Below are 17,450 nucleotides of genomic sequence, written 5' to 3'. Positions count from 1 at the left end.
TGTAGCGTAAATTGGAATGTTTTCTTTGTAAAATTAAAAATAAGGTATTTAATTAATAACTATTGTAACTATAGTGAAAAAATAGGGTGGTTTGTACAATGGGTTTGTATCAATATTAGACATAACTGGTTGAAGACTGTATAATCTCAGTCAACTGTGACCATGGGACCTGTAGAGGGCCACAAACGTCGGTTTGTTTGAAAAAACAAATATACGCGATTTAAATCCGGAAAAATAGTTTCATTTCCTATGTGTAACAATCGCGAAAACCTAAGAACTCGATATAGTTTTCTTCTCTATAGCCAAATCGCTGCACCTTTTGTTTTGTTTACAAATGGGTTTCTGTTCACGATTGTGGAAGTAATGGTAAGTGGTATTGCTATAATGGTAAGCTTGACTGGATTCGCTGTAATTGGATAGTTCCCATTGCTTAGTTAAGATGCACACGGAAAGAGAATTATTAAAGCGACAAAAAGTAATGTAACTCTCGGGAAGAATGTTAATGTAAATGAGATAAACTGTTTTTTTTTCTTCTTGTTAAGCACTGTAGAGACGGAGCGGACAGGGAGCGAGCGTGAGTTAAATTGGGAATATTGTCTGGTTTCAGTGTTATCATTACAATTGTTTTCATTGAATGTAAATTAGTCGTAGTCACAGTTATATTCTCAGATTACAATTTGTAATCTGAAATTATATCATTTATTTTATTAATAATACATTAAATATTATTGGAATAATTTCAACAGACGGCATTATTAAAATTCGATGTTTTATCGTGACGGTGTAACTGAATTGGTTCATGTTAGAAAACAATGAGTCAACAAGGCCAGGCTGAAAATCGGACCGCGTTGCACCCAGCCACAAGGACTAAACTGAACCTGTTCCTTCCACGCACTGTAGTTATTCTGATAATATATTGTTATTTGTTTCTGTTTTGTACTATTGCGTGTGGTAAATAAATTGTTTAAATGGCAAATGGTTTATGTTAACAACTGACCAGAGGCAAATGGGTCTCTTTCATGGCGTCTCTCTGTTTATTTCTCTCTGTGATTTTAGATTTAGTGAGATCCTTAGACCGCCTAACGAGAGAGGGCGAGTGGGAATAACTCTATATTTTGAGAATGCCTTGTAATCAGCAGCAGAGAGCTCCTTGTGAAAGAGTTCGTCCAGGGAAATACACGCACCTTATCTATTTTTGCCACCAAGCAGTAGCATTACTGCGAGCTGCGTTTCGGTTTTGAAGGGTAAGGAAGCTGGTGAAATTACTTCATCAGCCAACTTATGTCGCAAGGTGACGGGCGCAGTGGCGGTGACCCTCAGATCTTTGCGATTGAAAGCTCCGAGCGGCACTGGATCTGTTATGGACAGGCGCGCAGCTTAACATGAGACATACGACTTGTTCGTCCCGTCAATTGATATTATAAAAAATATTTGTATACCAGTTTTGCGAATTGGGCTTTCCTAGACTGGTAGCCATTTTGCGAATTGGCCATTCATCGACTAAGCCATTCCAACATGGAGGTGCTGACAAGTCACATAGTTCTGGTTATTTACCTTTATTGATTTTGTACGTAGAACAACAAAAAATAATAATAATAAAGATAATAAATTATCCCTGTACGTGAGGGTAGTTTCAATACAAATTGCAAAGCTGTTTACTCTCCACTTCCGCTTCCGGCGGACAATGGCCAGGGAGCTTTATTACAGGATGTGTATTTAACTATTTTAGTGTACAATAGCCTTTATAGTACAACAGCTAATAATGAAAATCGACGGCTTTGGGCAATCATGCCGGTCCTTTTGTACTCGTCTCAGGGTTCGAGTCCCGTCACGAAAGCATGGATGCGAAATGGTGCATGAATGTCGGAATATATTTTCAGCCTTTCGGAGTGTTAGTTATTTAATTAAAACAAAATAATCTAGCTACGATACCCCATTATAATGTAATGGTCACTGGATAGGACATCGCCTACCTCTGAAAGACACCCGTTCCCAGCTGTGGGACTCGACCAATATGAACAGAAATTATATGAATAATCTCCAGAGGTGGAAATCCTCATGGTCATCGATAAAACTATATAAATCAGAAATGCGGATTTTTTAAATCAAAGACAGATCCACTCCATTCAGCCTCTAGACAACCGGACGCCGCCGCCGTTTACAATAGCTCATGCTCGTCCGCTTTAAGGTACTCCTGCCTGATATTGTCATAAACGCTTTGACAGGGAACTATTACCTACGAAACGAAGGATCCCGAGAACCACTGCCCGCTGCACCCATTTGAACAACACTACTCTTTTCAGTCTATACTAAAATATTTTCTTGCGAACTGCATAGGTAGCAGAAGGTGAGTCAGCAGATATGCACTCCAAAGGTAACCTGTGTCCGATAGTGGACTACTAAGCTTCACGTTTACATTGACATTAGTTCCCATTCTGAGATATCATTTCACCCTTTCCGTAATACAACAATAAAAGTTTTGTCTGCGTGTCTGAATATAGCACCGGAAGTGGCCGGTAAACACTGTCCAATAAAAGGGTTTTTATAGCTTCCTTTTGACGCAGGCTCCTTTCTTAGAGTAAAATATTTCTTATGTTTACTACACTATTTCTAGAAATAACATCCTTAATCCAACTTTTTTGACCACCAACGCATGTACATAATACATACGTATGTCCATCTGCAGAGCGCGGGTCTCCCCTGAGAAGAACTGGCTTCCGTTTGGTTTCTCAGACTTGACATGTGCTAATGACTAATAAATGTTCATGTTCGTCGAAAAAGAATACATGAAAAAAGCATTAATCATCAACCAAAATTACAGCGTCCGCAATTTTCAAAAATAATTTTGCGCGGGAAACCTTAATGCCGGAAACGCGTGTATGTCATTAAAACTTTCTTGTCATAACAAAAACATTTTTACACAATTCATATGGATTTAAAAGTCAATTTTAAAATATCTAAGCATAAAGTTGAAGTTTCTACAAATATGAATATGTACTTATGTTGTTTTGTCATCGATAACACAGTACGGAAACGATTAGTTTCAAAACCACAGGATGTGAGAAATCCATTATCGATTCTTAAAAAACATTCACTATCTCTTTTACATTCATTGGTTAAATTGAAAGTGTAAAAAGGACAGATATAGCCCGCATCCGGCTGCTGCCAGTTGCGAATAACTTTTTTCAAATTCAAAAGATTATAAATTCATTCTTCGGATTCTTATTTTTGACTCTGTTGTAATCACATAAGACATGGATTACTGCGTCATAAAATCGTAGTTGCTGCCTTTAAATTTTGGACATTCTGCATTCAATCATTCAAGAATTTTGTGTCTGAATGTATTTTTCATTCATTATTTGAGCGTCGTAGAGTCCGGACGCGTGCTTTAATTTTTCGTTTTAATTGGTTTTGCACTGAATTTCTTATCGTGTCAAAGTTTTAAAGACGTGTTATTCAAGTGAAAAACCGTGATTGTTGAATAATTGTGAAATTAAAAGGGATTGCTTCTATTAAAAGTTTAAAAATGGTAAGTAATTATTTTACCGCATTCAAACTGTCGTAAACGAATCACCTTTGGGCACCTGCTCATTAAACATCTTAAAAAAGCAACGGTGATTGCTTTTAGACGATCTTGGCGCATTATTTTATTTAGGTATCATTCATTTCCAGGAAAGTATATATGTAGGTAGATACGATACAATGTGGAATGTCGTCTATGTGATAAACATACGCAGCTTTCAATATTTTCAAAATATTTCGAAATTTAAAATAAAATAACATAATAAAATAAAACATAATGCATATTCAAAAATAAACTTTTTCGATTTTTTTTTTATTCTGACAATAATATTATTATATTTGTTAGCAGGTCAATGATTGAGACAGGGGTATTGATTATTTACATTGATTTTTTTTAATTATATGACTTTAGTTTTGATGTCCTGACAGATTTTAAGACTTGCGTGGTTTTTTCGCTAAACGATTAACACTATCTTTTAGAGGCGGGAAGCCTAATTATTCATGATATTATTTTGTTAAAAAATGGTTTCATTTGATTTGATTATATAGGTACATGGACTGAGTGAGTTCCACAAGGGGGATGCACTAATTACAAGTTGTTACAAATACAAAAATATGTTGCAGCTATTTACTAAAATATACATTAAAATGTATGCAACAGGTTTCAAGAAATATGTACCCGTCACCCATTTCTCTATTATAAATAATTCGCACATGGAACGGATATGTACAGGGTCAAGAGCACGTCAAGCGTGACACTTAAGATTTAAACCCAACTCTATGCCGCTTACGATAACAACGGTCCAAAGTACAAAGCGTCAAGCTTGACGTGCTCTTGACTGTACCAGTACGGGTGCAATTAACTCATTTATTATGAGTAGTAGTCACCTCTGACACCATGAGCCCTTTGGGATAGACAAAAACGACTGAATTTAAAGTGGGTGTATGACTTTATGTCTGCATTAACCCGGGAACTTTCACCTTGCCATTTATTAAGTATGTCTTAAAATATTAAACATACTAACATAGTAATCGGGATTTATCTAAAAAATTAAACAAAGAAATACCATTAACAATTTAAACGCTACCGCTACGAATGAAATCATGTTCCCCCGGTGCAACAACGGTTGGGTGCCCAAATTGCCGGCGACGTTCCGTCTCTTCTGGCTTTGCTAACACTTGGGCAAGGCAGCTGCCCGACGAGCACAGTCTCCCATTCTAGAACGCAATTAAGTTTATGACCGGAAGTAGGAGAGCGCGGGAAACAAAATAGCGGGAAAGAACAATACAAACATAACCTAAAACATGTAGGTACGTGACTTCCTTGCTCTCACCATTTGTGATTTCATTGTTTTCTTTAGAATCTCACGGTTTTCAAAGAATCGGTGCGAATTGAGTGTGGGAAGCCGTCATAGTTTGAGAGGTTGGAAGCGATGTGGGTGTGCTTAGACGGTTCACAATTACTTGCTTTAACTGTGGGAGCAAACATTGCGACGAAAGCTGCGTGTCAGAGTAGTTCAAAATTCTTGAAAGGCACGTAAACGACACCTGTTGTTGTGCGCGATATAGCGACTACAGATTTCCACATAAGTAACCGCTAAGACCTAGAGCTCAACCAATTGCAGTGGCCAAGTCAAACGCTTATCACTTTATTTTTTTTATACACGAATAATTGCGTATTTGGCCTTCATCTCACCTGATGGAAAGGGACAATGAGGTCGATGATGTAGCAAGCACACCTAAATAATGCCTATTCACTCTCGCCTTGAAAACGTCCACGTTGTAGCGTTCGGGGAACAAGTCCGCAAGCAGGGAATTCCATTCCGGAGCCGCTCGCCATACAAATGTGGAAGCGAAACGCTTTGTGCGAATCCTGGGAATATCCACAACACAAGTGTGGAATCCCAATAAGAAGTCTAGGCCCCGATGATGGAAAAGGGAAGGCGGAATCAAATCATGCAATTCCATCGTACATTCTACAACTCTACGGCGGTGTTCAAGGCTCTGCAGCTTCGCCTCTACTAAATCCGAGTCACCTATAAGCCTCTTAGGACGCTTGTCTATTGAATCCAAGATGGTCAGTTGGTATTTAGCAGAGACGTCCCATAAGTGACAGCAGTACTGCATGCACGACCTAACTTGTGCTTGGTACCTACAATTGAAGCAACTGTCCCGGTATGAAGTAACGCCTCCCCTTGGAAAGGATGCCAAGCTTTCTGGCTGCATTTTAAACCATGGATTCAATGTATTTGTCGAAGTTCAGTTAATTTATGAAATCTTTAAAACTAATTTTTCAAAATTTTGCAGTCGTCCAACAATATTCTGTGAGCCGCCCAATTTTATTATGCCCGTATGTGTATTTGCTATTGATACATGTCAATAATATTACAAGAAAAACAAAACCATCTGCTGCTAGTCGGAAGTCCCGCTTGTCGAGTAACAAACAACGGTAACCGCCAACCCACCGAGAGAAAACATCTGTTTTTGTAATAAATTTCTGACTCGTGGCGTGTGCGCGCCACTCGTTTTGGGATCCGTACTTAAAAAGGAAGACGTTCTGTATCAATTAACCATTAACTTAACGTCACTTACCTAAACATAAATATCTCTTAAGGAAGTGCACCCAATATTTCTCATTTACCTGCTAGAGTGAATGTTTGAGTTTGAGCCGGCACCGGCACGTGGCTGTTTGATGTGATTTCATTGATAGGAACCTATTTCCAAGCCAGTTTTTCTCGAAGTTTTTATAAGTACCAAGCTTATATTTGTCTCAGCGGCAGCGGGGCCGTTCATTCGTTACGACCCTTCTCCGATGTGCAGCTTTGATCGCGGTGTTTTCAGCCATCGTCAAAGCAAGTGGTAATTAATAAAATTATCTGCAGACGATTAGAAAAGACTCGGCGCTGCAGACACGCGCTGGGAATAAAACTGTAGCATGTCGCATCCACATAGCAGGCGAGCGTCTTACTGCTACTTCCTCTTTATAGTACAACAATTTTAATTACTTTATTGACTGGTACTTAATAGTAGAATCTTATTTTGTTAAGAACAGTGGGAAAGTGGCATAGTTGTTTTTACAAGAGTGTTGTGTTGAATATCTAAGTAAAGTACGAACAATATAATAAACGGAACACTCACACTCGACTGCCCAACACTTGCGACCCAATCTTCAGCACACGTCGGTGCATACGTCACTTTTTTCACACAAAACAACCGGAAGCGGCGTTCCCGCCAAACGGACGGACGTTCCATAATCGAAATCGACACTTCCGCCCGATTCAAAAAAGGAACACATTGTCGTTTTTTTATTATCCGCCCGAAGACATAAAGACATACATCCTCTTTGCATTGTTAGACGTTATGGGAAGTCGTAATTAATCATTTTAATCAATTGTTTATTGTATGTTTCCGTTGCATTATCTTCCCCGTCGCGTCGTCGTCGTCGCGTCGTCGTGGTGCGAAGCGACCGAGTGAGGGATATATCCGGGAGACGGGAAGCAGCGTCTCCCCTTACATTAGATTGCAGCTTATTGGCAACTATGGAAATTTTTGTATTGGGCAGTCGAGACGTCCGCTTGGCTCCGATAAACAACTGACTGATGCTTCCAGTATTAGTCACACTTCAATCTCTTACATGAATCAACGTGCGAAGAGTTCAACTTCTAAATTGATTTTGGCCTGTAATCGGAACTTTTAGTCCTGGACCCCAACCCGTTAGGCCATCGAGGTCGTAGCTGCAGCACTCTTCAATTGACCAATATAAAAACTACAATAAAAAAGTCGCACAACAAACTCAAACAATTACATAATAGTTTGATCCGTCATTAGTACGGACGCCCACATCCGGTTCCGGCCGCAGATGGCGGCGGCCAATTCACGCGTTTCCCGCGCGATCAATGTATTTCCCGATTTTTGTTGTCGCGCGGAAATCCGCTAATTTACCGACGTATTTCTTGAAGGGCTGTTTAGTCAATAAATAAAATGATGAATAGTTTGTATTGTGTTGTGGTTTTACACAAAAAGGTACGAAACCACAGCTCAGTAATACTCTCAGAATTAACTGAATTTTTACTGCGTGCGTTTACTGAAACAGATTCCGTAGGATGGTATTTTCTTATTCTCGAAGACACGAATCGTGATTAATATGTTCATAGTAAGTAATTGAATTACAGAATTCTGATGAAAAAACCAAATAATTCTGTTTTATCTATGGTGAAACAAATTTAGTGATGATTTGCCGAAATAATACGAGATTGTTGTTTTACGTAATTATATTTCACGACACGCACGCCTTATTTTCTTTTCACACAATAACAATACATGTTTTGTCCATTCAGACGTACCAAACGTGCATCTTGGACGTGATGCCGACGGCGCGGTGCGAGCGCGTGCCGCCCACTGGCGCCACTAAATGGGGAGCTATAGACCTCACTTCGCTTCAGGAGGACGACCTTCCCTTAGGTAACTGTGAATTCTTTCACCCGCTTGCCGATCGAGGCGCCTTTCTCAGGACGCCACCTCAATTGTGAGATAGCCTGCAGCATCTCATTTTGCTCCCCAATAGCTCCTCATTTCAGACCACAAAACAGAGCAACTGCTGCTTTGCGAGTGTAGTAGGTTGGGTTGCAGTTCTTACCTAGCCCACAAGCCCGGACAACGCCGTACAAGCGGCGCCTGCGCCCTTGCCGAAATTTTACTTGTTTTGTGGTATTAACAATGTACAAATGGATTCCCAGACCCGCGCACTTGGAACCGCTCCGAGGTGGCGTCGTGGGTGTCCCGCCGCGGCGGCCTGCCCGAAAGGTTCCCCATGAACGGGAAGGCGCTGTGCCTCATGAACAGGGACATGTTCGTCGCCAGGGTGCCGCATGGGGGACACCACTTGCACCAGGTCCGTATCACAAATACAGATTCTGTCAGTGTCGCTGCTATGGCAGCAGTCGCTTTATGCATACAGAACGTCCCCCTGGGAGAGATCAGTTACATACGCTAAGGCCGAAAACCTGAAAACACGCTGACTTAGACTTTACTTACGCCTTTCCGGCTACTAACAAATATAATAATAACGCTCACAATCAACATAGCCCCGCACTAGGGAAACCCTGTGTCGCGGGTGCCATGGACACACACATAGACAACCACAAATTACACCCAAACTCACGAGAGAAATAAATGTAGGCCATACAAATATTTCTCCCGGCCCGGGAATCGAACCTGGGACCTCTGCGTGGCAGTCCGGCATGGTAACCGTTCGGCCACAGAGGCAGTTTATATTAATATATATATATATTCAATTCTATAATATGAAACGTAATTATAGAATTGAACACATACTAAAAATACCTTCTTCAAAACTACTTAATATTTACATCTGGCCGTATTAAATGCTATGAAATTTTGTTAAAAATTTATAATAAAATAGTCAACCAGATTAAAAGTATAAATAAAATTAAGATATTCAATTACCAACTAAACATCTTTACAACAAAGATATTATTATAATTTTCAAGTTAGTGCTCTCTACCTAATTTTGACTGTATTTATTTTTTATTTAACTATTCTAGAATATTATCACTAAATTATTATATTAAATGCTATCTATTAAATTTATTACAAAATATATATTGAAGAATTGCAGAAAGAAGGCAAGTGTTGGCACGTGTAAGCATGGTGAAGTAATCTTTGATTGTTTGTTTAAGTGGACAAGCCCTCGACCGAACCTAATTCATCCCCCCGTCAAAATACTAAATACGATATTTTTAATGGCTCCTACTTATAGGGTAGTTGGAAAAGTGTACCTAATTTGTCGCACGATAAAAAAACAAAAGCGTACCTAACTGATCTCTCCTCGGGAGACGAATTGTACGGGTAGTATTTAACCGCTCACCAAAAAAGCAAGTTTGTCACGACCAAATGCCACTTCCCCAACAAAGTACTGATTGCACATCAAAAGAAAATTAATTTAGCATTATGTACTAAAATTAATGCATAACATTTTGTCGCAATGCATATCTAACGTCTATGTACATATCTAATATTTCTGGCATACAATAAACGTATGACCACAAATTTATGAGAAAAAAACATACCTATTTCACTAAAAGGTACATCATTCTATGGGAATGAAACACCATTTTATTTGACATAATGGTCTAAGGGTGTATTTCCACCGGCGAGGCGAGACGAGACGAGACGATTTTTAAAACTTGTATGGCAAAATATCAATTCTCTCCTAGCTCATCGTCCGTGGAAATGGTCGGGATTGACGAGGATGGGCGAGACGAGAATTGAAATATTTCTTGATGTAACATACACAACTAGGATTGTGATTTTATCATAATTATGTAACCACTTTTAAAACATTGTATCGTTTTCAAAAATATATATACATAATATAGTTGCAATATAATGTAAACATACCAGCGCCAGTTGTAAACTTTTTTATGTGTATTTTGCTAGTTCGTAACGATTGCCCTGGGATAAGATTATAAAAAAAAGTTATTTTCGAAAAAGTACATATATTTTTATTTATTTTATCTTAGAGGGTACAAACAGCTTATATTACAACATGATTATTTCTTCTTGCGGTATCTTCGTCCGATTCCTCTTCCGTTAACATATTTAATAATAAGAATTTGCGGGACATGTAATATTTGGTGGAAATAGGTCGGCGAGATTTCAATTCTCGCATCGCCTCATCTCGTCTCTCCTCGCCGGTGGAAAAGCACTTTAATTGTACAATTTGTCCAAAACGGATCGAATTGCACACAAACATTGCAACTAAGTCTAATGGTTGAAAATCGTAGTATTTTTTTTATTTGCAAGTAAAGGTTCAATTTAGTTCCAATATTATGAATTGTTTACAAGAAAATCAGTTCCAAAGCTTAAATAAATAAAAAAGCAGAAAATAATTTTGAAAAATTAAAATAACTTTTGTTAACCTCTGCCCAGCGGTGGGACATAATAGGTTAATATTAATAATTAAATAAACACTTTTATTGAATTATTAATGCGGGTGTTGCTTTCGCAGGACGTCCATGCTTCCTTTTCTGTTCGATTAGAACATTTTTGGCGTCCGCTGGTGGTCCTACATACATGAGCCGGATCGCGATCCCTACAACATGACTGTGTGCATTTATAGTTTTTGAAAAAATGAGGGCAGTTTCATTCACACAGCGTTCTAGCTTGTTCTTTATTCGGGCATGTTGTACCAGACTCAAGGTTGTATGTGAAAGAGATAAAAAGTCCTGATTATTTTCAATGAATCAGATGACATTTTTTAAATAATGTTATACAACATGTGTTATTTGTTATATTATAAATGTATTTGTTGTACGTGATTCATTGTCTAAACTAAGATAATTTGTGGAGCAACTTTTGAGAAAAATTACGGTAATTTTGTTAAAAGAATTGTTATTTCGTTTAGAGTTAATTTAAATTGATGTGTAATCAGTATTTTTGTTACGTAAACCATATTTTTGTTAATACACACTGAGAAATTAGCAGGGGTTTAGTTTTGATACATGTTTTTAAATTATTTATTTTTGATACTAGTTTTGTAAGACAGTTGTTTTCTTTGTAGTGAAATATTTTTTTAGACGTGAAAGTTATGTGAATAATTACCATAATTTTATATGTATTAAGTTTTCTGATTTGCACTTAAATATTTCCCGAATTGTATACGAGAAGCCTTATACGTGTCCGAGTTATACTTTCCTTTAACTCTATTGTCTGAGTGTGCAAAGTCCTTGCCACAGTGGAAATGGGAGTGGGAATTCACACATTTAAGAACAGTCTTAACTTCAGAACTAGAAACCACGACAAGGGATTTCGGAAATGTATACGATTGGACATTTTAGTGTGAATTTCAGAGTAGGTTTCAATTTACATGGTGACGGTAAATTGTCCGATAGTTCCGGTGTGTGACGTCATACGCGCCCGAGTGATCATTTAATTAAGTTAGAATGTTTTCGTTCCAGGAGTTCACAAGACGACTGGCCAAAGCGTTGGCCTTCCAAGACCTGATCGACAAACTATCCAAAACTAAATGAATTTCATCTTTACAACTCACTGCCAATCGATAACGTTCCACTGCTGGGCACATGTGCTATCTACGAAAGAGTTTCACCATACAATTATAGATATTTAAGCCATCGTTCACGGTGCACCGACCGACATGGTTCCACTTTGTCTGGATTTAACTACACCACAGGCTTGGCGAGTGAAGTCGGAATCCTCAACGGTGGCGCTCGCATTCTCAGACGAAGGTCACACCTGGCTTGTCAGCCGTTGCACTCCATGGTATATGTGATGGATCCAGCTCTGGAATCCAACCTTGTATTTGCAACGTCTCTCGTTATAGTAAATAAGTTCCTAAATATTAGAAAACGCAAATTAATATTTTGTTTGTATATGTTTGAATTTACTGGTATTTTAATTACGTACCTATATAGTGAATTGGTTTTGGCGCCATTTTTTGTCAAATTATTATTATTTTTTATTAAATCTTATTTAAAATTGATGTAAAGTGCACGATGTCAAATAGATACGGCCTTTCGACATTTTGCCGAATTTCAAATAACTTCTAGCCACAGCAAGAGCGTGTCTTCAAGAGTCGGATTATCTTCTCGCAGCCCTTTCCGTGAAGTCGCGTCGCGATGGCAATGTTTTCGCTCACCTTGTACGCGTGTTATAAAATAGATTTAGCTTTTTGTAATATATCTAGTCAGACTGTGTAAATAAAGTATCTTAGAGCTATTCATGACGTATTATTTCACTATTCAAATGTTTATTGTCTTACGCATTTGGATTACATTTAAATAACACGTAACATAATAAAATTATCGATAGTTTGGCGTAGAGCTTCGCGTCGCCACAACATTGCGCCGAGACGCTCCAGCTGCTTTCTGTCGCCCCTTTGAAGCCTCACTATTATAATCTTTTTTCAGCTAACATCTCCACTCTCAAAAAAAAAACTCGACATCACGTTTTTTTGTAGCTTTGAGCAGCCCACTTCCCCATGCTATTAGCAACCTGTCATCAACGTCTGCGAGTTTGTCTTCTTGTTTACACTGTTCATAAGTATAGAAATAATCTACCATTTTTCTAAGTTTATGCCAACGACCTCCAGATCAGTATTTTTAAATGAAATGTCTGTTAAGTCTTTGCGATAATCAAGTGTACGAGTGTAATTTGGGTTTTATGATTCATCTGCAGCTTGTTCCCGTCTGCGGGGGCGCAATTCCAGCCTGCGGATACAACATAAGGCTCAATTTATATTGCCACGGAACGGAAGCGTCAGTTTCGCCTCGCTGCGCGACGAGGCGCGGCCTACCCGAGCACCCGCGAGATTTCTCGCGAACGCCTGTAGTATTTTCTCGACATTTCACGTCACACTGCGCCTGGCTTCGCGCCACTTCTTGCGGATTGGCCAGACGTCGTTGTCTAGGCAGCTGCGGAATTCCCGCAAATACGCGAGCATGTGCGAGAATCCGCCGGAAGACGCGCGACTTGTTTTTTGGCACAAATCTAGTTTGTACGTTACACAATTGACATAATGTTTATTTTGCTATGTACAATTTCGTTTCCAAAATTCGCTTCCTTTCCGTTCCGCCGCAATGTAAATCGAGCCTAACAGGCAACGGAGTCAGTTTCAAGCGCTGTCATAATCCGGCGCCACTTGGCATTGCCTGTCACAGATCGGCTTCACGGACACATTCATAAATGGTTCTCATATACAAACCAAGCAGAGTTTCGTAAGCGTAAATAACCTAAATCATGTATGCGTAGAATAGGCACAAAATAGAATAGTAACAAATTCTTACAGCTCAGTCGTACTTTGAATCCGTTTGTTTGTCCAACCTTTTTGTTCCCCGCTCCAAAATTTGCTTTAACAAATAAAACTATCTGCAGCAGCAGTGACGCTGATCGGCGTGATTGGTAACCACAGCACTAAAATGCCTATGAAATTACTTTCAATACAAATACTTCTAACAGTTAAATAATTCATGTTTAATAGTTTAATAAAATTAATGTTTAACAGTTAAATAATTAATGGTGTGTAGGCTAATTATTCAAGTAGGATGTTGCCTGGATTTTGAAAGAATTTGTAGCACAATCTTATTTCCAGTTAAAATGAATCACCTTAGCCTGCTTAGGTGGCTAGACCGCTGCCCCGCGCAGATTAAGCCGCGTGTTGACGCAGATCTGCGTCTCCGCCGTCGCCATCGCCACCGCGCGCGTGAGGCAGTGTGTTGATCGCCTTACACTTAAGCCCACTACATATGATTCAATATAACTGAAATATTCGCACGGAGCACCCAGGGTAAGTACAAGACGCACGTGCGTGCGTGTGTAGTGCAATGCAACCAGCACTTACAATCGCATGTGGATGGAAGCTCAATATTTCAAATAATTCAATTGAAGTCGTAATTCTCAAATCGTAACGTAAGGGCGATATTCCAAAATTAATATGTACGAATTTATAAGTAACATAAAAAGTACACAAGAAAAAGGTAGGTCATATTTTGTACACAAAAATTATGCACATTTCTAAAGCCGCTACAAACGCGGCCATTAGACAGAAAGAAGCAAAATTTTTCACATAAATGACGAAAACTTAAAATGAATCGAGTCAGCGCTTTTTTCACTGAGCGCATAGAATTACTGCAATTTGGAGAAGACAAGAATATAACTGTTCCGCCTTAATAATTATAATAGATTTTAAGAATTTTGTAGTTATTATCATTCCTTAAATGATTATCTCTGGATACAGGTGTCTTACCGCGGTATGACTTCTTTAATTTTCACGAAACTGTCGATAATGTCGGCAAATGCTGAGTGACAATGGTAACACCGCAAGTAATCGAATCAAAGGCAGCCGTCGACAGTGAAAGAGGCTGGACTAATCTGCCGCTGGCCAACGCCGGTCAACGCGTCGCTATGGAGCGAGGAGCCGTTCCGACACATCGGGAAACGCTAACGGAGTCCAGCCGTGGCAACATATCACTGAGCATTGATCGTATTTGTTAAATTCTTGACACACACAAATGTGTGTTGTCCACATAATTTAAGTGTATCTAAATTATAACTTTCGTAATCACCCAGATCAAAATTCGGGTTATGATTATACAAACCATGGACTTTGTGGCAAATCTGTGCGATCCCGACAGTGTTCTAATTCACATGGACTCCGCTCTAGTTCGTGTGTTTTCATTATGGGCTCTACTTGAAACCCAGGGCGGTCGCGGCCTGGTTGAGTGCGTTGGGCAACCCGTTGCCCGCAGCGAGCCGCTGCACCGTGTCCTCCACAGAGATGTTCTTCGACGCCGACAGTTTTTCGAGAGCCCCCTGTTGGTATAAGCCCCCATAAGTAGCAGAATACACAGGTCTTCCACGGCTATACGACACGGAGGGAAAGTACTTTAAATTTTGTAGATCGGTATTGTGCTTGATGGAGACATTGTTTTATCTTAAAAGTAAGTTACATACATTCGAAAACAAAGAGTTGCTTGCCTCATCTGGGAATCAAACCGACAAATGTGAAAGATATCCTGTATTTTTATGATGCCGCCAGCTAGGGTCAATTGTACGGATTAATTCCTTTTAAGTAACATAGTGTCTTAAATTAAAGGAACACCTTCAATTATACAATTTATTAAAAAATAAACAAACTACAGAATGTCGATGTGTCTACGGCATTTGCAATCAATTGATTAAATGTTTGAAATGTGATCCATTTTGCACGCAAATTCTCAATCTTTTGATACGTTTGGTGCCTGTACGTTTTCTAATCTTATTAAGATGAATATTCGAAAAAAATATCCAATCTGCAACATTTAGCGTACCTAAAACTTAGTGTGGTAGCAAAGGTACTTGGAAGAAAGCTTGCCTCCTTCGTACGACTGAGCTTTCACTCCATGTCCACCGGGTGCCCAGTCTTAAATCTTGTGGAACGCGTTCAGTTGAATTAACCAGTTTATGGCTTGCTTACACGAACGGACGGTCCTACAAATCGGAGAAGGTTCGCACAGCTCCTCAAAAACTTGTGGACTTCCCAACCCTCCGTTCAATGGTGCAGGCCACTCTCTTCTTAGAGCAGACCCGTGGCTAGCCGTGGTTTACTTTTGTACTGCTGAGCATAGGTTCTACCTAGTGCAGTCCAGAGCAGATCGGCCTTTCACATTTCGCCAGCAACTTCAAAATAGATGACACTCACGCTAGCAGCTCTGGTATTAATTAACCATCATAGCTCAGCAGGTATGGGGCGTACATACAATATACGGGTCCCGTAGAACCGTGTGCGCGTGCGCAGCCTTATGTTTCGGTTAGTAGTCGAGCATGGTGCCACACGACGCACATTTTTTGAGACACAATAAATAATCTTATTACAAATTTACCTTGAACTCCTCAAAATTGACGTTTTGTTTGTCAGCCACATCAGAGAAGTGGGCTAAAACCTCTTTTTCTGCACTTTCTGATTTTTCCACTATGCCTGCTGTGAACAAAATGACACTGTCACTACACCGCCCACTGCTGTACACAGGCCTTTCCAAATAACACCTATAAAGGTAGGTACCACTGTTTATTTGTTTTGTGTAATATAGAACTTATTATGTAGTCCACGTTTTATTTTACTTGTATATTCAAAACTGTCGCGATGAAAAACGCTCAATTGACACAGCACTTGACTGTGCGTTTTGAGAAGCGATATTTTGCCTGTTACAGATACCTGTTAGCCTGCTACGTAAATATCGTGTCGCCGTCCATTCGATATATTTTTTTTCGATATATTATATTTTTTTTTGTTGTTGGAAAGAAGGTACCTCAGATGTGGTCCCATTTAAATTTCAAGAAAATATTCCACCTCTAAGGGTGGCAAACTAGGGGATGAATGACTTTTGAGGTCAGTTTTTTTATCCGGAGGTTAGGTTATTGAGTAACCACGATCTGCTCGTTACACGATGAAAGGCTTGTTCAGAATGAAATTTATTTTTATAAGAAAAACCGACCTCAACAGTTCGTTTATCCGCTGTCCCTGGGCGACAACGCGAATCAGACGAGCCCAAACACAAGGTGGCTGTGCACCGTTGAGGAGTTCCTATCGTCTGTCTGTCGTTTCAGCGTCAGATCAGCTCTGGGTCACTATTTCATTTTTCATTGCAATTACATTTTTATGTGTCAAGCTTCGTTGAAATCGTTTAACGGAAAGTGGGTGAAATTCAATAATCACTCGCTCTTAGCGGAATATATGTTAATGTACTTCAAATTTGAACAGGACTAGTAACGGAGGAGGGGAAAGGGGGTTTTCCAACCAAGCAAAGAATCGTCGGAATCGGTTCACAAATGGATCACATAACAAAAATAACAATACAGTCCAATTGAGAACCTCTACCTTTTTTAAAGTCGGTTAATAAGTAACTTTTAAGTAAATATGTGTGTAAGTGGATATTTTTTCTGTTTTTTTCAGGTTCGAGTGTCCCGATTGAATTGAAGTGTCCTTAGAATTATTTTCGTTGCTGTGGTATCCCCATAGTGCAGGAATGCCATAATTTCAAACCTGATTTGAAATTATGGCATTCCCTGCACTATGGAGAGTCAACCCGTGACCATGGAGCGTGCAACCGTTCCGAAACATCGGGAAAATAAAAAGAAGTCATACCGCGGTAAGAAACCTGATACTAGTGATAATCATTTAGTGAATAACCACGAAAGTCTTAAAATCATATTATATTCTTTATTCAGAAAAATCTTTTGAACATTTATTTAGAGTGAATTATAAAACAAAATGTATAGCTAAAAACAAATTAGAGAAAAACGAGATTTAAAATGATTAGACAACAGCTAAAAAAAAACATTTACGATGGGTTCGGTACCTGGACTAGCTGCTCCCTGCTCCTCTCGATTCCTGGGAACCACGGCGGAGGCGT

General features: G+C 39.2%; 2 protein-coding genes across 5 annotated transcripts in view; one reads left to right on the top strand and one right to left on the bottom strand.

Moving 5' to 3' along the window:
• Positions 1-17,450, bottom strand: part of LOC113238876 — a 45,275-nt gene that overhangs the window by 13,722 nt on the left and 14,103 nt on the right. The window contains exons 3-5 of one of the 4 annotated variants that reach the window (XR_003311139.1): positions 15,921-16,015; positions 14,658-14,871; positions 11,721-11,844 (exon numbers count right to left, since the gene is read on the bottom strand). Coding sequence is in view for 1 of the 4 variants with exons in the window: in XM_026475729.1 (XP_026331514.1) it covers positions 14,746-14,871; positions 15,921-16,015 (221 nt within the window). In the remaining 3 variants the exon portion in view is untranslated. Of the gene's footprint in view, positions 1-11,720; positions 11,845-13,870; positions 14,872-15,920; positions 16,019-17,450 lie in introns of those variants that run through there. The other 3 variants (XR_003311140.1, XR_003311141.1, XM_026475729.1) reach the window with 3 other exon arrangements.
• LOC113238854 (ets DNA-binding protein pokkuri) lies at positions 3,377-12,279 on the top strand. The gene is made up of 4 exons (XM_026475700.1): positions 3,377-3,529; positions 7,860-7,983; positions 8,259-8,413; positions 11,502-12,279. The coding sequence occupies exons 1-4, from the start codon at positions 3,527-3,529 to the stop codon at positions 11,571-11,573; spliced, it is 354 nt and encodes a 117-aa protein (XP_026331485.1). The 5' UTR covers positions 3,377-3,526; the 3' UTR covers positions 11,574-12,279.

This window comes from Hyposmocoma kahamanoa, unplaced genomic scaffold (assembly GCF_003589595.1).
Source record: "Hyposmocoma kahamanoa isolate Upper Pololo Valley unplaced genomic scaffold, ASM358959v1 109, whole genome shotgun sequence".
NCBI classification, from domain to species: Eukaryota; Metazoa; Arthropoda; class Insecta; order Lepidoptera; family Cosmopterigidae; genus Hyposmocoma; species Hyposmocoma kahamanoa.
Note: the sequence above shows the minus strand (reverse complement) of the source record. Positions and strands in the feature narration are given on the sequence as shown.

Excerpts from the sequence above, each read along its gene's own strand:
- LOC113238854 (XM_026475700.1), top strand. Across the intron at positions 7,984-8,258 it reads GGAGGACGACCTTCCCTTAG|ACCCGCGCACTTGGAACCGC; the intron begins GTAACTGTGAAT and ends ATGGATTCCCAG. Across the intron at positions 8,414-11,501 it reads GGGGACACCACTTGCACCAG|GAGTTCACAAGACGACTGGC; the intron begins GTCCGTATCACA and ends TTTTCGTTCCAG.